Raw genomic sequence first — 22,300 nt, 5'->3', positions numbered from 1 at the left:
ACCCAATTTCACATTGAAACTGTGATTGCCTAACGGTAAATTGTAAAAAATTGAAATTCCATGAAACGTTAGAATATATAAAAATTGAACCAAAAGTCAAACTTAAACAACGGCAATAAAATAAAACCAATTTATCCGCGTAGTGATGTCATTATTCGGCGCCGAAACCCACAGGAAGCCCACATTAGTGTTTTCATATTCGCCTGCACAAAACACGCACAACAACAGCATGTTAAAAATACTTTTCTGTTAAAAAAAACGCACGTCGAAATATTTTGTGCCCTTACGCTGTTTTTGCATCGCCATTGGGGCGATATTGGGTAATTTGCACGGAGAAAACCGTTTTTACGTTAACGTTACGTCCTATTTGCGCGAGTACCAAACGGACCCAATAATAAAGACACCATGGCGTCGAAACGGAGAAGTCGGCTCCGATCCAGATCTCGAAGTTGGACCAGAGATAAGGCGAGACCCAGGCTGAGCAGGTCTCGGTCGCCCGAAAACAGGTTGCCCCGGGCCGTGAGACGAGGACGGTCCGGCAGCAGGGACTCCGACAGCAGCCGCGGCTCTCCTCGCCGAGCGCGGCCTCAAAACAGAGACCGCTCGGGTTCCGGGAGCAGCTCAGACAGCGCTCACCGGCGCCCGGCGAGTCGTCTCAAAGGCAGATCAAGGGATCGATCCACGTATGTGTGACTTTGAACAAAGTATAACATTTGGTTTTGAGCGTACGTTGGTCCGCATTTACATAAAATGCAGGTCTTTAAAATGTCTTCAGGCGAGTTTTGCAAATGTGAGGCCTTCAAAAGCGTCATTGAAATAGTCTTGTATTTTAAAATTTGAGGTCTTAATTTCGACAAACAGTTTATCTGGTTTCATTTTTCCACCATTTTTGTTATTTTATTCAACCAGGAATGGCTCACTGAGACAAGAGAGTCCTGATCAGGGCAGCAGCGTCACACAAACATGTAGGGATGCAGAAAGCAAAAAAAAAATTGGTTAATTTCGTCAGTCAAATTAAAAAATAATAAATAAAAAATTCGAAAAATGTTTACATACAAGTAGATTATAATAAACTGTATTCACCAAATGTGCAACGGACAAGAAACCTATTTTAGTGAGAGTGTACACATGGTAATAATTTAAAAAATGAACTCTTAATTTTTATTCCAGTGCCTTATCATTTATCCAAGGGAAACTGTTCATATCATCATCTAGTTCATAACCTAAATTTTTACATAAGACTTTTACCTCTGTCCTGTAACAAATATAACGAACCCACCTATTATACTGCATTACTACTATACCTTAGTTCAATAAGAGATGAATAAAAGTTCTTCAGTGTAGTTAGAATTAGTATTTAAAGGCCTTAAAAAGTATAGAATTTTATACTCACTGAGCACTTTATTAAGAACGCTTGTACACCTTTTTATTCATGCAGTTATCTAATCAGCCAATCGTGTGGCAGCAGTGCAATGCATAAAGTCATGCCGATATGGATCAAAGGCTTGAGTTAATGTTCACATCAACCATCAGAATGGGGGGAAAAAATGTGATCTCAGTGTTTTAGACTCTGGCATAATTGTTGGTGCCATTCGGGCTGGTTTGAGTATTTCTGAAACCGCTGATCTCCTGGGATTTTCACGCACAACAGTCTCTAGAGTTTACTCAGAATAATGCGGGAAACAAACTTCCAGTGAGCTGCAGTTCTGTGGACGGAAGCGCCTTGTTGATGAGTTAGGTCAACGGAGAATGGCCAGACTGGTTCGAGCTGACAGAAAGGCTACACTAACTCAGATAGCTACTCTGTAAAAATGTGGTGAGCAGATAAACATCTCAGAATGCACAACACGTCGAACCTTGAGGCTACAATAGCAAAAGACCACGCCGGGTTCCACTTTTTTCAGCCAGGAACAGAAAGCTGAGGCTGCAGTGGGCACATGCTCACCAAAACTGGACAGTTGAAAACTAGAGAAAATCAGCCTGGTCTCATGAATCTCCATTTCTGCTGTGGCACACGGATGAATGAATCCATAGACCCAACTTGCTTTGTGTCAATAGTCCAGGCTGGTGGGGGTGGTGTAATGGTGTGGGGAATTTTTTTTTCTTGGCAAACTTTGGGCTTGTTAATACCAATTAATCATCACTTGAATGCCACAGCCTATTTGAGGATTGTTGCTGACCATGTGCATCCCTTCATGGCCACAATTTACCATCTTTTAATGGCTACTTCCAGCATGATAATGCACCATGTCACAAAGAAAAAGTCGTCTCAAACTCGTTTCATGAACATGACAATGAGCTCAATGTTCTTCAGTGGCCTTCCCAGTCACCAGAACTGAATCTAAGAACACCTTTGGGATGTGATAAAAAGGGAGATTCGCAGCATGGCTGTGCGGTTGACAAATCTTCAGGAATCGCGTGATGCAATCATGTCAACATGGACCAAAATCCACCAGAATGTTTCCAACATCTTGTGGAATCCATGCCAAGAAGAACTAAGGCTGTTTTGAGGGCAAAGGGGGAGGCCCTACCCAGTATAAGTATAGTGTTCCTAATAAAGTGCTCAGTAAGTGTATGTCTTGATACCAGCAGACACCCTGATTTAGCCATTTAGTGAAGCGCAATCCCGTAAAATGCATGTACTAAATGAACCTCATAACATTTAAACACCTTCTCCATTTCAGCTCAGATTCAGATGACCCCAAGTCTCGAAGGAGAAAAGAGAGGGACGGCCAGAGAGAAACCCATGGTGATCGAAGAAGAGGAAGGTCGCGGACTCCCTCCGTCTCGGGAGGAGAGAGCAGTGACAGGGAACGGAAGCGACGGCGGAGTCCTCAGAGAGGAAGAGGAAGCCCCGACATGCATGGGCGCAAGAGGGAGACAGAAAGGGAGAGCAGCATCAGGAGGAGGAGTAACAGCCGGGATCGGCGGAGAAAAGAGGACTGGAGCCGAGAGGGAGAGAGAAAGAAACAGAGCGAAGAGCGGGAGCCAGGAGGTGGGAGAGGGAGGGTAGAGGGGGAGGAGGAGGACAGGAGAAGGCGGCGCTCTGCCTCCGCCGAGTCGTCCGCCAGCTCGGGGTCAGAGCGCGAGACCCGCGGCGGCTCTCCACGGGCCAAGCGTGCCGACAAGGAGGATAAGAAGAACCAGAGAGAGATGCTGAAGGCTCTGGAGACGCCGGAGGAGAAGAGGGCCAGGAGATTGGCGAAGAAAGAGGCGAAGGAGAGGAAAAAGCGAGAGAAGATGGGCTGGAGCGAGGAATACATGGGATACACCAATGCGGACAACCCCTTCGGCGACAACAACCTGCTGGGGACCTTCAAGTGGCAGAAGGTAAGTGAAGGAGCAACAATACAATACTACCTAATTATGTAATTCATTTTCAGGGTTCTTACCAGGTTCTTGAGGCCCTTGAAGTGCTTAAATTTCATTCGGAGAAATGTAATTACTGGATGGAATAATTTCAAAATAGCCCCATTAGTGCTTGAAGTGCTTGAAAAATCCTTGGAATAAATACCATCATTGAAAACATTTGATATTTCCTCTAGTTTTGTTATTCAAATGGTCCAGAATCGCTTTTACAACATAGATTATGTCAGGTAAATGTAAATTTAATCGAGCATGGTTGGAAATAGACGCTTTTAATTAATGATAATGAGATTAATAATAGAAAAATATATATTTATAATATACACTCACTGAGCACTTTGATAGGAACACTATACTAATATTGGGTAGGGCCTCCCTTTGCTCTCAAAACAGCCTCAATTCTTCTTGGCATGGATTCCACAAGATATTGAAAACATTCCTTTTAAAATCTGGTCCATGTTGACATGATTGCATCATGCAAGTCCTCCACTGCAAGTCAGTTTCACATTCATGCTGCGAATCTCCCAGTCAATCACATCCCAAAGGTGTTCTGTTGGATTCAGATCCAGTGACTGGGAAGGCCACTGAAGAACATTCATGCTGGAAGTAGCCATTAGAAGATGGTAAATTGTGGCCATGAAGGGATGCACATGGTCAGCAACAATACTCAAATAGGCTGTGGCATTCAAGCAATGATTGATTGGTGTTAACGGGCCCAAAGTGCCAAGAAAAATAATCCTCCATGGACATCAGCCTGGACTGTTGACACAAGGCAGGTTGGGTCCATGAATTCATGCTGTTGGCACCAAATTCTGACCCTACCATCTGTGTGCCTCAGCAGAAGAGTTTTTCCAGTCCTCAGCTGTCCAGTTTTGTTGAGCCTGTGCCCACTGCAGCCTCAGCCTCTTTGTTCTTGGCTGACAGAAGTGGAACCCGATGTGGTCTTCTGCTGTCGTAGCCCATCCTCCTCAAGTTTCGAAGTGTTGTGCATTCTGACATGTTTATCTGCTCACCACAACTGTACAGAGTGTTGGCTGGACGTTTTTTGTTTTTCGCACCATTCTTAGTAAACTCTACAGACTGTTGTGTGTGAAAATCCCAGGAGATCAGCTGTTACATGACTGCTCAAAAGAGATCCCATTTCTTCCCCATTCTGATGGTTGATGTGAACATTGCACTGCTGCCACTCGATTGGCTGATGAGATAATTGATTGAAGATTTTTCTAAATTCAATTCAATTGCATGAATAAGTAGGTGTACAGGTTTTCCTAATAACATGCTCAGTGAGTGTATATACTAATATAAATAATAGACAAAACTATTTGTTTGGCCTTGAAGTCCCTGAAAATGGAAAAAAATGTGCATGACGTACTTGAAAGTCCTTGTATTTCATTTTGTAATGCCAGAATGAATATCTGAAAAATCCTGCATTTTATTTCAAGAGGAAATTGGAAAGTTTTATTTCATTTTTATTGTCATCCTACATTTGGCGGGCGTGTATCTAATCCAGTGCACTTTGATTTTGTCTTGTGCACATGTTTAGGCTTTGGACAAGAAAGGGATCGGTCACCTTGGAGAGAAAGACCTTAAAGAAAGGAACAAACGCATTCAGGAAGATAACCGCAGAGAGCTTCAGAAGGTATGACTGCATTTTTATTTTATTTTTTCTGATTTCTGATATTTCAAGTCCCCACTCTTTGCAGTTTGTTTCTTCCCACATTTTTTTCAGGCTGGTTTATTGAGCCCTTTTCACTTGTCAGAACTAAGAGATAAACCCATTGTAAAGAGATCCGGTAGTAGCCTTTAGTACTGTATAGATTTTAAATGTATTTCACCATCAATTTTGCTTAATTACCAATTCAGATACCACAAATCGCAAAATACATACCTACTGCTGCCTGAATTGCAGAACATTCAATGCCCGTCAGTACTGTGGTTAACACCGGACCAAACCTAAATCTGTGCAGGTGAAACAGCTGCGTCTGGAGCGAGAGCGAGAGAAGGCCATGAGGGAAACGGAGCTGGAGATGCTGCAGCGGGAGAAGGAGGCAGAGCATTTCAAGACCTGGGCCGAGCAAGAAGACAACTTCCATCTGCACCAGGCCAAGCTACGGTGAGGGTGGATCAGTAATAGGAATAACTTCCCCAGAACAGAGCATTAAAATTTCCAAATGGAACTTTTTCACATGAATAGATAAGCCACCATGATGAGGATTGTCCTTATTGTTGTTGGATGGATGGAATCTCGAATAGTTACGCATGAATTTTTTTTTTATTGTTTCGGCGCTATCATGGGTTCTCAAAATGGCAATAAAAACCATAATAGATAGTACTCATTACCCATGACAGTGTATACATGGTTAATCGTTAAGATAATCAATATAAACAATGGCTCAATAAGAACGTAATGGTGTTGAAATCTGTCAAATCTGTCAATCGTTTCTTACGAACTTTGTGCGTGGCGCATCTAGGTCTAAGATCCGTATCCGCGATGGCCGCGCCAAACCCATAGACCTGCTGGCCAAGTACATCAGCGCCGAAGACGACGACCTGGCCGTGGAGATGCACGAACCCTACACCTTCCTCAACGGACTCACCGTCACCGACATGGACGACCTGCTGGAGGACATCAAGGTATGTGCGTTGCCGCTAAGTGTGAAAGAGGCTTGTAGGCGGAGAGCAGAATCTGATCCTTTACACCATCCTCCTTTTACCCGGCAGGTGTACATGGAGCTGGAGCAGGGGAAGAACGTGGACTTCTGGAGGGACATGACCACCATCACAGAGGACGAGATCAGCAAGCTCAGGAAGCTGGAGGCCTCCGGGAAAGGACCAGGTACCAAGAGAGGCTTTTGGTTTCTCCTCGCGTGTGGCACAATCCTGCGATCAGTATACTCATGATCGAGACTTTTTTTTTTTTTTTTCTTTTGTTTAGATGCTTTAATTCAGGGTCTTACCAGATCCCTGAGGTGCTTGAATTTCGTCCTCAGAAATTGAACTACTGGAATACCTTGTAAATAGCCCCTTTTTATGGTGAAGTGCTTGAAAAGTCCTTGAAAGAAATGCGATTATTTAAAACCTGTCATATTCCCAGTGGTTCTGTTATTCAAATAGTAACATAATAAAAAAAAAAAATCCAGAATCCCTTTTTAACAAACATAGATTATGCCAGGGAAATGTGGAACACTAACTTCAAGACAAGCAACCAGGAGATTACAGACCCCATGCGGCATTCAACGTAAACTCGGAAAATTGTGCTGCATTTCAGAAAATCTGGGAAACTATAAAACGCACTCAACATGACTAAACCGGACCCCATGTATTGCTGCCTGCAACAATTGTTATTTTACGTGAAGTCCTTAAAAATGGAAAAAAATAGTGCTTAAAAATACTTGAAAATCCTTGAATTTCATTTTTTTATGACAGAATGAACCCTGTGAAATAAAGTTCATATTTAATACACTGACATTTTTATTGTCGCTGAACTATATAGAGTATGGTTAAGGGACATTTTTGCACCATCCTTTTCTCTTTGTGTGTGTCAACTAATTATGCTCTTTCCTGACTCTACGGGTGTGTAGTAACTCTACTTCATCATAAACCTTTCTCTGTTGTCATGGCGAGGGTAAATAGTCAGTGGGAGACTGGGACTACATTTGGGAGTTCTCACCGCTCGCCCTACCTCTGACCTCTTACCTCAGTTGACCGCCGCGACGGCATCAACACGTCGGTGAGCACCGACATCCAGACGGTGTTCAAGGGGAAAACGTACAGCCAGCTGCAGGCCATGCACCTGAACATCGAGTCGAAGATCCGAAGCGGAGGTTCCAACCTGGACATCGGTTATTGGGAGAGTCTGCTGCAGCAAGTCAGGGTGTACATGGCCAGGGCCAGGTACGCACCGGTGTGTGTGTGTGTGTGTGTGTGTGTGTGTGTGTGTGTGTGTGTGTGTGTGTGTGTGTGTGTGTGTGTGTGTGTGTGTGTGTGTGTGTGTGTGTGTGTGTGTGTGTGTGTGCACGCAATAACACAATGTTTCAACTTTTCCTTTTCTCAGATTAAGAGAGAGACACCAGGATGTGCTGCGCCAGAAGCTGTTCAAGCTGAAACAGGAACAAGGAGTTGAAAGCGAACCTCTGTTCCCCATCATTAAGGAGGAGCAGTCGGATGAGGAAGAAGTGTAAGATCCACTAAACATTACACACAGTGTTATAGGCGCTACGAGGACGCAGTAGTAGCAAAAAATATCCCAAAGTGGTACAAAAGCCTAATGTTTAATTAACTTAGTTGACCAATATGATAACAGAAAGTCATATATGATCTAAGAAAGTATATGTAATGTATTATAAGAAAATATAATACAGGGAAATATTTGTAATATATAAGAATATATAATATTTAAAAAATGTGGTTTATTAAAAGATGTGTACTATAAGAAAATATAATGCAAGGAAATATTAACATAGAATAAATTATATCTATTTTTTATGATTAAATCTTGAATAAATGTAATATAAGAAAGTTAATACAAGGAATTATTTGTAATATTAGATAATATATGTATATAAGAATATATTTGATTAAACAAAAATCAATATTTTGTGTATGATTCAATTTTGATTTAGATATAGAATATTTTCCTAATCCCGGTAGGATGGCCACCACCTCTACTCAGGTGTGTGTGTGTGTGTGTGTGTGTGTGTGTGTGTGTGTGTGTGTGTGTGTGTGTGTGTGTGTGTGTGTGTGTGTGTGTGTGTGTGTGTGTGTGTGTGTGTGGCCCCAAATCTCTTATCGCTCACATCTGGGTGTGGTTCTAATCAGGACTGGGAGCCGGACGGAACCGGAGGCTGGGGCCACCGTGGAGGAACCGGGTCCATCCACAGCGTCCTCCCCCACGGCCGGGCCGAGCAGGGATGCAGCGGAGGACGAAGAGCAAGCCGGACCCGCGGACGGCGAGGCCAAGGGGGACGGAGCCGACGGGAAGAGCGGCGAGGAGAAGGACGAGGCAGAGGAGGCGGTGCTGACCGAGGAGGACCTGATCCAGCAGAGCCAGGCGGAGTACGACTCGGGCCGCTACAGCCCCACGCTGCTCACGCCCTCTGAGCTGCCGCTGGACACGCACACCATCACCCCCGAGGAGGACGCGCACAGGCTGCACCTGGCGCGCAGGCAGCTGCAAGTCACTGGTACGAGAAAACACACACACTTTTTTTTCTTTTTTCCCTTCCTTTCTCAAACCTGCAAGATCACTGACATCATAAGCCCCTTTCACACATAGGTCCCATTAAATTACAGGGATAACCTTTTTTGGCACTAAGGGATTTTCACTATTCACCCATGCAGCTACATTCAGGAACATTTCCATCTTGTGCCTTTTCACACATGCTGTGATAATGCCAGAATAGATGGGGCGAGGGACAGTCTGTTCCAGTGTAGATGCGATTGTTTGGACAATCTGTGTTGCCAACGGATGTACAATCTGAATCCGTTTTTTTTTTTTTTGTTTGTTTTTTTCCATGGCTCTGAGACCAGCGCTTTGGGTTCCATCTTTTGGGTTAGGGTTATTTCGTCTGGGAACAGAGCTCCGTCCCCGGACGCAATAACCCTAACCCAGTGTTACTAAATCAGTGTCATCATTCATTTTCAACCTGTCGTGCACTCTCTGCCTCCAGAGAAGGAACTTTCTTCACCCGTTCCACCTCTCCCAGTCCCCTCGTGCCCTCTCGGGCTCCACGCTCAGGTGCAGCCGGCGGGCAAGCGAAGTGCTTGTGCCCGATGTCTCCGCACTCGAAGCACTTCATACTTCACAAACTGACATACACCATGTAGTGCAGCTCTCCATCCCAAACTGTAGAAGACACGTCAAGGGCCTGAGTCACATTTTTAAGAAACATAAAGACCTGTCTCCGTAGCGCCTGGACGTGTTTCAGTTTCTCATGTTTACAGCTTTTTCTTTGCAGTTAGTTTCGGACTCTGTATTTTGCAGGAAATGTTCCAGAACAGTTCAGTAATAGACTTGTGACGTGCGAAATAGACAAGATGCAGGGTTTTTACCAGGTCCTTGAAGTGCTTGACTTTCATCCACAAAAATTGAAATACTGGAAGACAGGTACTTCTTACTTAACGACCCACCATTTTAATGACCGTTCGGACTCACGACCAGCTCTCACCATTCCTTATTGTACACTGCGTACAAAACCACGGTGTCTCAGCGTCAAGCATCTCATCGCACATCATCCTTTATATACTACATATACAATACACTGTATACTATATACACTATACATACAATATGTACTATATACTATAAATACTATATACACTATATATACTATATACAATGTATACATGTCATCTCATCATTGTTCTCAGTCTCGTTCCTGCAGTCTGTCAGTATTCACTACACTAGTGTTCACAATGGCCACGCCCCCTTACCGTGAATTAACGGGTCCTCGCTTATCGACCAATTCGCTTAACCACCTAGTCCTAGGAACGGAACTCGGTCATTAAGTGAGGAGTACCTGTACTTTGAAAATAGCCCCTTTTGTGCTGAAATGCCTGAAAAGTCTTTGAAAAAAACGTGATCATTAAAAACACTTGATATTTCCCTTGGTTCTGTTCTGTCAAATCCTAATCTGATAAAACATTTCCAGAATCGCTTTTATGACATAGATCATGCCAGGGAAATGTACCTTTCATTATGTCAATGGGATTCATAATAGATATATTAATTCAGTGTACACTTTACTAGGTACACCTGTACAATCCAATGTAATCCAATACACCAGCTCAGACATAAAATATTGCTTTATGTTGCCTATAATGTTCAGATTTGTTTTGTTTTTTTATGCCGTTATAGAACCTTGATGCTAAAACATAATTGAATGAACAACTATTCAATTATATGTTTTAGCATCAAGGTTGTGGTTGGTGGTGTTGTTTCAAGTATTCTGTCCCCCTCATGTATGTCAATTGTCAAAAAAAAGAGAAACACCTCTCAATATAATGTAGTGCAGTACACCACATTGTCACAGTTCATAGTTCAGTACCTCAATTGAATTTATACATTTCTGGCTCTAAACAAAAACTGAACGTTGTAAACTTCATAAAAGTGGAATTCATGGCAGAGCTGGTGTGTTGGATTACATTGGATTGTGCAGGTGTACCTAAGGAAGTGGCCACTAAGTGTGTCATAGATATACTAATATAAATAATTGACAATGAAACTATTATATTTTAAGAAGTCCTCGAAAATGAAAAAATAGTGCATAAAAAAGGAAGTGAAAGTCCTTGAATTTCGTTTTCTAATGTTCGCAGCTCACATAAAAAAATCGGCAATGATGGCAATACAATAAAAAAAGGAAAAAATAAATATGGGAACGTGAAAATATACAGTTAATTGTACACAATAATATGTGAAAAAGATAAGTACTATAATCATCCCCGAAAAAATCTTAAAGAAGCTTTTCCATTGTGTATCTACTCAGTTTTGTAGCCTCTTTTTTTTTTTTTGCTTTCCTTCATTTTTACCATCTTTCATCTCCTACTCTGTGCTGCCGGACCCTACTCCAGTGCGGTCCTGAAGCAGAAACCTTATTTCTCCTGCGAGCGTGTTGGCAGTTCCTCCTTTTACCGTCTCTCCTCTCCCCTCTGTTCCAGGCGACACCATCGAAAGCGCAGAGGATGCCTTCGTGCGGCGCGCCAAGGAGGGCATGGGCAACGACGAGGCCCAGTTCAGCGTGGAGCTCCCCGTCACGGGCAAGATGTACCTGTGGGCCGACAAGTACCGCCCCCGCAAGCCGCGCTTCTTCAACCGCGTCCACACCGGCTTCGAGTGGAACAAGTACAACCAGACCCACTACGACTTCGACAACCCGCCGCCGAAGATCGTCCAGGGCTACAAGTTCAACATCTTCTACCCGGACCTGATCAACAAGCGCTCCACGCCGCAGTACTTCCTGGAGCCCAGTCCGGACAACAAGGACTTCGGCATCCTGAGGTTCCACGCCGGGCCGCCGTATGAGGACATCGCCTTTAAGATTGTCAACCGGGAGTGGGAGTACTCCCACCGCCACGGCTTCCGCTGCCAGTTCGCCAACGGGATTTTCCAGCTGTGGTTCCACTTCAAGAGGTACCGCTACAGGAGGTAAACCCTGGAGGCCACGTTCCTGTACCCGGTTGTTGATTACCGTTAATTTGTTTAGGTCATTTAGATGGGCTGACACAACAATGGTCTGCTTATTTGTATAACTAATTTGTATTGTATCAAACCAAAATTCTACATTAAAGATGGTTCTTTTCCCTCCTTTGTTGCTTTTTCGCCCTCGACAATACTGCAACACTTGGTATAACTCGCACATTAAAAATTTATTCTACAACCATTTTTTTGGCCAGCTAAAATTAATTGTTGAACAGAAGACACTGTGATCCCTTCTCACGAAAGCTTCCCATTAGCTGAGTTATTACCAGTTCGCCATCTTTTGAAGCGACCGGGTGATTTGGACACCTCGATTCTCTCCGCTTGAAACATTCTTGGCGAGGCTCATCGTGTTGAAACGACATCAAGGCCGCTGGCTGTGATTGGAAGCAGTGACGCACCACACAGAACAGGAAGAAAGGAGCTTTAATACGAGAGAGACAGGAACCCCTTTCGCTGGCCTGAAAACAACTCTGATGAGCTGGAAGTGAAAAGACTCCATACACAGTGTTTTCTCTGCATTCATCAAACTGGTGCAGAATGGCAGTGCAATTAAAATCCAAACTTTTTACTGATCAAAAATGGTTGAGCACAAAACTTGCATTTTTCTTTGTAAAATAACAATGTTAGGTTTTAACGAACATCCACCGTGTAAGCGCAACTTCTCTATCTGCATAAAGGCAGACGAGTGATTAGTCCAAAATCATTATGTAAATGACTTTAAAATAAACAGAGCCGGAGGAAACACTGCATTTGATCGAATATGAAAGTGAAAGTGAAAGTGTGTGTGTGTGTGTGTGTGTGTGTGTGTATATATATGTGTGTGTGTATATATATATATTAAAAAAATACAATGAGAAATCAATCTTTCAAAAACACGTGGGTTTAAAATATGAGATCAAATATCCTTTGTGTGCATATCAACCTAAAATACTATTTGAAAAAAAAAAAAAAAAGTCTTAAAAGGAAGGTCAGGGTTTTCTTGAAATTGCCAAACATTCCTCATTAATTCAAACAAAAGGAAACTTTTTCTTTTTTTTTTTTTTAATCCACCCTCTTCAAGAATCAGTTAAGTTGATTAAACCCAGTGGAGCGCCCGGTGGTTCACCTGGTAGAGTGCATACCGTTACGGCTAAGTCCAGCCAGTCCAGGTTTGAATCCGGCCCAAGGCCCTTTGCTGTTTGTCCTCTGTCTCCCTGCTTTTCCAGCCTCTACACTGTCTAATCTAATAAAGGAAAAAAAACATCAACCCAGTGAGTTCCATCAGTTAAGACGCTGGGCAGTATTTACAGAACAAGGACTTTCAGATTGTCGACTCGTCGTCAATGTACTGCAGGGAGGCCGCGCTGACGTTCTCCCCTGGGCTCTTGTGGTTACTCCCGTTGTCCACCTGAGAAACCAGCGGACTGCCCTCTCTCCGTGTTTCCTGACCCGTCTCGGTAGACCCCGCGCAGTTCTTCTCGGCGGTCTCCTTGCCCCCGCACCTCCATGGTAGAGGCAGGTGGCCTTTGTATAAGTTCCAGCCCAGCAGAACGGCGAGTAGGACCATCAGGATCCCCACGGCGGCCTGCAGACCGGCCACCGACGGGCCTCCCCTCTGGGCCTGCAGGGAGGTTTGCTCTCCCCTCCCGCTGCCGGCGGCCACACTGACCTGGTAGTTGGCCACGGTGGTGGTGTAGCCTTTAGCGCGGGTCTGCTCCAAGGACAAGCAGCTGTAGCGGCCGGCGTCGGAGGCCGAGGCGTTGAGGATGAGCAGCCCGTCTTCCAGGACCTGCAGGCGGGGCGAGGAGGGCAGGGGGAGGCTGCCCCACCGCCAGCTCGTCACCGCCAGGTTGGAAGGCGGCGGGCACCGGAGTTTGAGGTTTCCCCCCGGCCAGACTGACTGGTCTACGAGCTTCACGGGGCCTGGGGAACATAAAGACATTAGTAGATTCCAGGCTATGCAATTTCATGTTAATCCATTTGGCTACATTTTATTTTTTTGGGATGGCTTTTATTTATTCATTTATTACTTTTTTTTCCCCCCATTTTTATCACATTTTAGATATTATTTTGATATCTGTTTCTGTTTTCTATCCACGAGTAATTGTTACTTTTAGCTTTTGAATTAAATTAGTAAAAAAAAGTGTCAAAGTAATGAGAAATAAAGATGAAATTGAAAGGGTTTATAGGACAGTTGGGACTATTTATATTACTTGATAACGAACACTGTTACATTGAAAAAAGTTTTTATACATTGAAATAAAGTATTTCAAAAAAACAATGTTAATCCAACTTGGGTCACTGGGTATGAGAAATTCTCCCGTAGGCGTCCAATCATAAGAAAAGCAAACAGGGATAAGCTTCATGAAAATCTACATTCTACATGAAAGTCACATAACTGGGCCCTGAGGGGAACAAGGAACTGAATAAATACCTTCAAGGGCTTTTTTTTCTGGTTGCAATCGCACCGGCAGGAACTGTGTCAGTGCAGTTTCAGCATGATTTCTGTGTTGTATTTAGTCTGTAAACTCACCTTAGTTCACCTGATCAGTACACCAAAATCTGTTTATAAACAAATTGTAGGTGAGAAGTAAGTAACCCACTTGCTGAATCTTCACTGGTTAGATCTACATGGTGTCGTTTGAGTTTGTTCCGACTTTCGTAAAGCAAAGGCTCACATCCGGACGCCGCACTGGGAATTTTGTTTCATTCAATTAATGTCGAGAAATAAATAAAATAAATACATCTACAGTAAAAACACAATTTTTATTGTTTTTTGGGTTTTTTTGAGCAAAGTGTAAGACTGTACTTCACTGCCTAGAGCGATACAACCAGGTTGGGGCGCACTGAGTACGCCGCTCCGGTTGAGGATCGAGTCCACGGCGAGGTCTGGGGTTTTTTTTTCTCTTTTTATTTTTTTAAGATTACGTGTCAACAAAGACATGTTTACTTTAAACGAAGCGTCTTATTTTTGGCTTAGGTTGTTGTTACCGTTTCGCACGGGTTGCCAGTACCGCATTGGCTCATGTGTTCAACCAATCGCCGTGCACTTACGTCACTGACGGTTCCTCTTATGCCGGTTAGTCCCTGCCCTGTAGCAGGACCTTTAAAAAAAAAAAGACCCTAAAAAATGGCGTTCTAGGAACTACGATCGTTCCTAGTTCCTGCAGCGCGGACACACAAAAAAGGTACGGTTCCTCCAAAAGTTCTTAGAACTATGAGGAAGTTCCTATTCACGCACATTGTAACTGAAGGATGAAGAAAATGTATTCTACTCTCTGAAGGTTGGATCAACAGAACATGAGGATGAACAAACAATTATGGAGTATTCCTTTTAAAGCTTGGTCCTTATGTGACAGGAATCTGGTTTTAAGTAGCGTCCATCTTGTTGTCAGTCGTAGTTTCTTTGGTGTTAAACTCACCGGAAGCCGGGCAGAGAGTGGCATCTCCTTGTTTCGCACTCTGGATACATTTCCTGAGGAAGAAACAAACAAAACAACTTAAAAACAAGTTGAAACGACAAAAAAATCCAGACTCCTTTACGGGCGACCGGCTGCCTACCCCCGCGCTTGAGAGACGGCAACACATTTATTGGTGGTCTTGTCCCAGCCGCAGTAGGGGTCCCTGGCCAGAACGCAGTCCATACAGGACGTTGACCTGCCGCAGGTCGCCAGTGGAATCTGCACCACGCCGTACTCGGACCCTGCATACAGCTGGCCCTACACACACAAACCCATAATTAATACACAAGGCCGTGAGTAACATCAGCCCGATTCACAACATCAGCATCCCGTTACCGTGACGTCAGAAAATTTGAGGACTTTGATGGGCTCCGGCGTGGGGAAGAGCTGCACTTCCTCTATGATGAACATCTCTCCATCGTAGTTCACGGCTTTCACCAGAGTGCCTTCCTCTGGGGAAGAAAAAACCCAAAGGAATAGGATGTTGTCGTTCAAATTACGCTTGTTGAGAAGGGGTCTGGACCAGTTGACCAAATACCCCAACCACCCACCACCATACCACGCACCTGTTCCGATGAACATCACGTGGTATTTCTTGCCGTCCTCCGCCTCCACCTCGTTGGCGATGACCCGCGTGAACATGGCGCCCCTCCACACCAGCAGGGGGCGCTCGTCGATGGGCCGGACGGCCTGGTCCATGAGGGGCCTGTCTTTAATGAACTGAAGGGTCCTGTCCGGGAGGTCCAGCGTCTGATTGATGCCCTGTTTACGAGCCTCATTGTCGATGCACTAGAAGAGGAGGGGGCAGCGAAGGAAGGAGCGGGCGACCAAAAGCGAAAGCGAGGAGAGTCAGCTTCCTGCCGTGCCACAAGAGAAAAGTACAGCTTCCAAGCACGCGGGTGCACACACACACACACACACACACACACACACACACACACACACACACACACACACACACACACACACACACACACACAGACTCACAGCTCCAGGCCGAGGGGAGGGGATGTCTCCGCTGTACATAACCCACTTCACAAAGGACGTTTCCACGGTTACTGGGGTCTTGTACTTCCCTTTTGAAAACACTGCGCTTATGTCTGACACGCGGTACGCGCAAACCGCCGACACACCGGATGATTCTCTGGAACACACGAACGCACGCACGCACGCATACACACACACACACACACACGTTAAATGTGTGATAAGTTGGCTCTAAAGATAAGGCAACGCTTTAGAACTATAAAATGGCCCAAATAAAAACTACAATAGCCATGTGGCATTTCTAATACCAGCCTGTTATGAGAAAAATAAAATAGTGAAAACAGGTCGCGTAGGGGCTTATCTGAACATTCATTGGTGTCACTCTGCATTGCCTGTTGGTGTATACAATACAACCTAAATCAATATGAAAATGATTTGAGACACTTGAATAAAATGCATGAACTGAATCATTTACAGGGTGACACTGTTTGGATGCTTTCAACCGTTCATTTGTCTGAATTCTGCTTTCGCAAAAAAAAAAAAAAAAAAAAAAAAGTTAATTATTGTCATTTTTTCCCGGACAAGCAACTTTTGTGCCTGGACAAGTGAAAATGACTCTGTAAATTGACTCTGTGCCTCATAAAAGTAAAAGTGGAGCCGTGCCGTCAAGCGTCGAGCTTCCGTGCGACTCACGGCTGCGGTGTGAAGACGGCGTAGAACAGGCAGCTCCTCCAGTGCTTGCCGGAGTCGCACCAGAGGTAGGTGTCCTGGATGACGAAGGGCAGCTGGGACTCCAGCACGGGACAGTCCACCCGGGCCTTCAGGAAGGACGTCCACTTCTTCTGCAAGGTCCTCTGCCCCCCCAGGTCCCCCTGGCGGACAACACCCCAACACACAGCCGGTAAAAAAAAAAACCCAAAAAAAAACGATAAATCATGAACATTAAAATAAATAAATAATTGCAAAAATCAATTAAAAGAAGGTTCAGGTCAGAGGACGGAGTGTTGACGAAAGCAGCGGCGTCGGCACCTTGCAAATTCGAGCCACGCGAGACACCACGGGTCGGCGGACGCAGTCGTACTCGACGGCGCTCTCGCTGAAGAAGACGTAGACTTTATCGTCGTCCCCTTCACCGCTGTCCTGGCTCTCAGGCATCTGTTCCATGGAGATGAAGTTGGGCTCTGGGGAGGAGGGGAGGGATATAATGTCCAGCATAATGAGCCCCCCCCCCCCGTCGTGCAGAAAACTATAACAGCGAATGCAATGGAAGTGAGCGCTTGTGTCGCAAGATCAAAATTGCGAGGCTGCATGTTCATCTGACTGATCGGTCCCAGGCGGAATAGTGGCTTCGGCGGAACAAGTTTGACTCTGAAAGTGAGGACTATTCGCAGCGTTGACAGGTCAGACAATTTCTTTTTGAGATTGGGTCCCCGACGAGTCACTCACTTTTCCCGACTCTTTGTCGGTTTGAGCGGAGGGGACTGAACCATGAACGGGAGTCGGAGGCGTCCTGCAGCTCAGAGTTGTGAATGGAATTCTCAAGAGAACCATTTCATTCGCTCAAAATGATTTGCTTTGGTGAAATGCAAAGGGGAAATGGGTCACATTGGTTTGTTTGTTTCATTAATTTGAATGCAGGGGCCTGTTTTCCCAAGGACTTGAATTGAATCCCGAGTCATTTAAAAGATTTGTTCGCTGCGAGCGACTCGTTGGCCATTCTCCCATCGCTGACAATTAGCAGGCCATAATACAAACACGGTTATACATGTTTCTGACCGTTTTTAGCGTTGAACAGGACAGGGGTGAGATTTTATTGAATTCATTGTTCATTGATTTCATTGTCAGAAAGGAGGACAAAAGGTTGGTAAACACTGTTGGGGCGGGGCGTCTCACCGTTCAACCAGGAGCTCTTGAACTCCGTGCGTATAGAGGCGCTGGGGCTGCTGGAGCTGGTGCTGCGCATGATCACCGGCTCAGAGCCCAGGAAGTTCATCGAGGTGGCGGAATACAGGTCGCCATCTGGCACGGGGGGGGGGGGGGGGGGGAAATAAAATCCTTTACTGCAGGTCCTGTATCTTTTTTAATCATTTACCGTAATTGTCACTCACCGGCCATGATGGAGGAGTAGCTCTGGAAAGGATTAAAGGGACACATCCCCTTGCCGTCGTGTTTTCGGTTCTCCAGCGAGAGCGTTCCATCCGAGTATGACTACACAGACATCGGCACACCAGTGTGAGGGCTTTTGAAAAATTGTTTTGTTTTTGTTCAACAATTAAAATCATAAAACAAACACTTATCGTGCTGATTATGCAACAACAACAAAAAATATTGAAGAGAAACATATGACTGGTCCACAAAGAGGAAACGGCCGCTCTCAGTTCGTCTCACCATGACGTCACACTCTGGGTCAAAGGCGTTGGTGCCACAAACGTACATCTTTCCATCGTCCATCGTGTGCAGGATCCGAATGTAGTTCTTGCACTCCGTCTGTAAATACATTTTTAAAAGGCTGGCCATGACACAGTTTACAGGATAACCATGAATAACCGACCATTCATAGCCAAGACCCACCCTGAGATCTCTCCCTTTGTTTTTACATTCCTGTTGTTTCTCCATGGGCGCTTCCCATCTCACCTGGAAAAAAACAACAACAAAAAACGCAACACGATAATTACTAATTAATTTCCCAGGGCTAAGAAAACGTTCCGGCTGCTTCGTTCCAAAGTGGCTTGGTTGACAGCGTCCTCCATACTGTCAGAGGAGGTGCGTTCTCACCGAAGCGTTCTTGTTGGCGATCTGGTTCAGGTCCAGGGCGTAGATGACCTCCCGCGCCCCCAGCAGCAGGAGGCCCAGGTCTTCCCTCAGGAGCATGGTGGAGTAGTTCCAAACGCCCTCCTCGCGGAACAGGCGACCGTTGTCTCCTGGAGATGCCGTCGGAACCGTCGGTTATCTCACACGGGTACCGACCATTGATCAAAGCGCACGAGAAGCGGGCGGAGGCGCAGGCGACACTCACCGCTGTAGGGTACGGTTTTACGGGCGACGCCGTCGGGGCGGGATTCGCCCTCCAGCGCGGCGGCTGGCGCCGCGAGCCAAAGGACGCTCAGGGGAAGCAGAAGACGCATGGCTCCCTTCGCCCGAACTCCCGAACGATCTGAACCCCTTTTCTTTCTCCTTTTTTTCTGTCTGATCGGGGAAATCATCAACTGGGCGAGGAGCCGAGCGTCGTCTGGAGGGCGCTCGCCCCTTTACCGGCCTCCTCCGGCAGGGTGTCCATGGCGAGATGGATGGCACGAACCTAAAGATATAAAGAAAGGGGAGGAGGAGGAGGAGGGCTGAAACAGAGGCGATCTCGCAACGAGGAGTTTGGCAACACGGCGGTGGGCGGCGGCGCCGGCAGCGGTGTTTGTAAGCACAACACACGAAACAGGAGGTGGGGACAGTATTGGGGGGGCGGCGAGTTGCCCCGACAGCGAGTGACAAGATAACACAAAGGGGGAGAAGAAAGGAAAAGTTTTGAGAGTAATGGGTGCGGAGGGGAGCTAAAGTCAGCGTGGCAGTAATTCTGCCAGTGCCATAGTCATGGTAATGCGGGGTCGTGAAAAGCGTGGGGGGGAGGGAGGGGGGCGGAGGGGATGTCAACCCTCAGCCTCTCAGCTCTCCTGCAGAAAGCACCAAGCACACACACACACACGCACGCACACACACACAACACCATAAGACATTCAAACAGGATATTGGAACCGTGGGGGGGGGGGTCTAATCCCATCCCAATGTGAAGCCAGTACAAGCTGATCTTAATGCACCTCAGCTCAAATCAGTTACATGTCAAATTAATCGGCAGTCATTTGAAGAAATGACTGACTAGCGGGAGGAGCCTATAGGGGTGTGTTTGAGTGTGTGTGTGTGTGTGTGTGTGTGTGTGTGTGTGTGTGTGTGTGTGTGTGTGTGTGTGTGTCTCTTTCCCAATAGGTGACCGTGCTTCCTGATGGGCTGCAGCATGTTAAAGAATGCTGCTCAGATAAAATGTTTGGCTTTTTTTTTTTTTCGCCCTGAAGCCACAGCTACAACGAGTCAACACCCATCCACCGGCTCTTAGATTTATAACAAAGAACGGATATTCCATTTCAACACTGAGACAATGTTTGTTTGTTTGTTTTTATTAATGAATTAATAATGTTCGCTTTGCATAAACGCGTAAAATGATTTTTTGAATTTGTATTTCATTTTTATCCTTGATAGTCTTGATCCATATGATCCACATAAGTGGATCAATAGGAAGTTGGTCGTGTTTCTATCAACACTTACCTGTCCACACACTCCCAAGGCTGCAGCCGCCTTCCCGCAACAAATCCGGGCCACCTGCAAATCCAAAGGTTTCCCCACAAACTATAAAACGGAAAAGCAGGCGAACAAGTCCAACACACGACAAGGAGATCCGACGAGCCGCCCGCTCTCCAGTGAGAGGAATGAACCTTGCACTTCGTGAGAAACGCCCCGGGTTACTTCCCCCGCATTTCCACCACTAAGGCGCGCAACCACACCACCGGGCAAAGCGCGAGGAGCCTTCCTCTCCAGAGGCGTCCAGCTCCTTCATCTCCGTGGGACCTTCTGCGAGACCCTGCCGGGGCGGGGGTGTGGAGGTGTGGTGCAGCGAAAGAAAGAAAGAAAGAAAGTCATGTGAAGGGCTGCACCGCCTGCACTGGCCCAGCAGAGGGCGCTGATGATGATGATGATGATGATGATAATAATAATAATAATAATAACAACAACAACAACAACAACAACAACAAAAAAATAAATATTTTTTATTATAAGTGTGCCTGGCACTTATTGTTACACTACATGTTACAATGTTTTATTTGTAATAATAATAATAATAATCTTCTTCTTCTCTCGGCTGCTTCCATTAGGGGTGGCCACAGCAGATCATCTGCCAATTCCTTCTGTTCTGCGCATCTTCGTCCCTTACACCAACCGCCTGCATGTCCTCCCTCACCACATCCATAAACCTGTAAATACATAATTGCCTATTCCATATACATAAGCATATTCCCTCAATCGATTCCATTTTATTTCATTTTATTTTATTGTATTTTATTTTATTCTATATATTTTTATTCTATTCTATAAGTATTCGACTTACTGTATTACGTTTTAGGAGTCAGTTAGTTGGTCTACTAGAAATACATTTTTCCTAGGACATATTGTGAGTTATCACCGTGTGTGTTGCATTACATTTCACTGCATATATGTATGAAAGTATGTATATGTATGTAACGAATAAACCTCTTGAATCTTGAATCTCCTACACACGTGTCCAAACCATCTCAATCTGGCCTCTCTCACTTTTCCACCAAACTGTCCGACCTGAGCTGTCCCTCTAATGTACTCATTCTTAATCCTGTCCGTCCTTGTCACTCCCAATTTAAACCTCAACATCCTCAACTCTGCCACCTCCAGTTCAGCCACCTGCCTTTTTGTCAGTGCCACCGCCTCTAAACCGTACAACATAGCTGGTCTCACGACCGTCCTGTAGCCCTTCCCCTTCACTCTTGCTGGAACCCTTCTGTCACAGATCACTCCGGACACTCTTCTCCACCCACTCCACCCTGCCTGTACTCTCTTCTTCACCTCTCTCCCGCACTCTCTGCTGCTTTGGATGGTCGACCCCAAGTACTTGAACCCATCTGCCTTCTCCACCTCCACTGTTATCATTCTCAGCTTTTCGCCGCCCTCCCTCCCATTCAGGCACATGTATTCTGTCTTACCCCTGCTGACTTTCATTCCTCTTCTCTCTAATGCATGCTTCCACTTCTCCAGGCTCTGCTCAACCTGCTCCCTACTCTCGCTACAGATTACAATGTCATCTGCAAACATCAAAGTCCACGGAGACTCCTGCCTGATTTCATCTGTTAACCTGTCCATCACCATTGCAAACAAGAAAGGGCTCAGAGCTGATCCTTGATGCAATCCCACCTCCACTTTGAATGCCTTCGCTTTCTCTAAATCCACAAAGACGCAGTGCAACTCCCTCTGGCCTTCCCTGTACTTTTCCATCAGCATTCTTAAAGCAAACATTGCATCTGTAGTACTCTTTCCTGTCATGAAACCATACTGCTGCTCACTGATCCCCACCTCTCCTCTTAACCTAGCCTCCATTACCCTTTTCCATAGCTTCATGCTGTGGCTGATCAACTTTATTCCCTTGTAGTTACTACAGCTCTGTACGTCTCCCTTATTCTTGAAGATGGGTACCAGTACATTTATTCTCCACTCCTCCGTCATCCTCTCCCTTTCCAGGATGGTG

The 22,300-nt window shown here is 45.4% G+C and overlaps 2 protein-coding genes across 2 annotated transcripts; one reads left to right on the top strand and one right to left on the bottom strand.

Moving 5' to 3' along the window:
- Positions 1 to 405: 405 nt before the first annotated feature.
- cactin lies at positions 406 to 11,665 on the top strand (the record flags this gene model as incomplete). The annotated part of the gene is made up of 10 exons (XM_080011305.1): positions 406 to 683; positions 2,685 to 3,330; positions 4,910 to 5,005; positions 5,334 to 5,479; positions 5,838 to 6,000; positions 6,088 to 6,202; positions 7,068 to 7,260; positions 7,421 to 7,543; positions 8,185 to 8,549; positions 11,023 to 11,665. The coding sequence occupies 10 exons, from the start codon at positions 406 to 408 to the stop codon at positions 11,511 to 11,513; spliced, it is 2,616 nt and encodes an 871-aa protein (XP_079867431.1). The 3' UTR covers positions 11,514 to 11,665.
- A 311-nt stretch (positions 11,666 to 11,976) lies between these two features.
- On the bottom strand, positions 11,977 to 20,586 carry LOC307238371 (semaphorin-4E-like). Its single transcript, XM_080011306.1, has 15 exons — positions 20,299 to 20,586; positions 19,007 to 19,288; positions 18,766 to 18,911; positions 18,562 to 18,624; positions 18,379 to 18,477; positions 18,099 to 18,198; positions 17,884 to 18,009; positions 17,020 to 17,171; positions 16,684 to 16,862; positions 15,991 to 16,147; positions 15,570 to 15,792; positions 15,340 to 15,455; positions 15,104 to 15,261; positions 14,965 to 15,017; positions 11,977 to 13,465 (listed from the first exon to the last, which is right to left on the bottom strand). Exons 2-15 carry the CDS (start codon positions 19,191 to 19,193, stop codon positions 12,864 to 12,866), a joined length of 2,361 nt encoding a protein of 786 aa, XP_079867432.1. The 5' UTR covers positions 19,194 to 19,288; positions 20,299 to 20,586; the 3' UTR covers positions 11,977 to 12,863.
- Positions 20,587 to 22,300: the final 1,714 nt, after the last annotated feature.

Source organism: Zeus faber, assembly GCF_960531495.2.
Source record: "Zeus faber genome assembly, chromosome: 12".
Classification (NCBI taxonomy): Eukaryota; Metazoa; Chordata; class Actinopteri; order Zeiformes; family Zeidae; genus Zeus; species Zeus faber.
This window is presented reverse-complemented; position numbering and strand designations above follow the sequence as displayed.

Coding starts and splice junctions, on each gene's coding strand:
- LOC307238371 (XM_080011306.1), bottom strand. CDS start 19,193: ATGATTTCCCCGATCAGACAGAAAAAAAGGAGAAAGAAAAGGGGTTCA. Junction 17,172..17,883: donor CAAGAGCTCCTGGTTGAACG/GTGAGACGCCCC, acceptor CCTCCTCCCCAG/AGCCCAACTTCATCTCCATG. Junction 15,793..15,990: donor CCTCCCCTCGGCCTGGAGCT/GTGAGTCTGTGT, acceptor CTCCTCTTCTAG/TGCATCGACAATGAGGCTCG.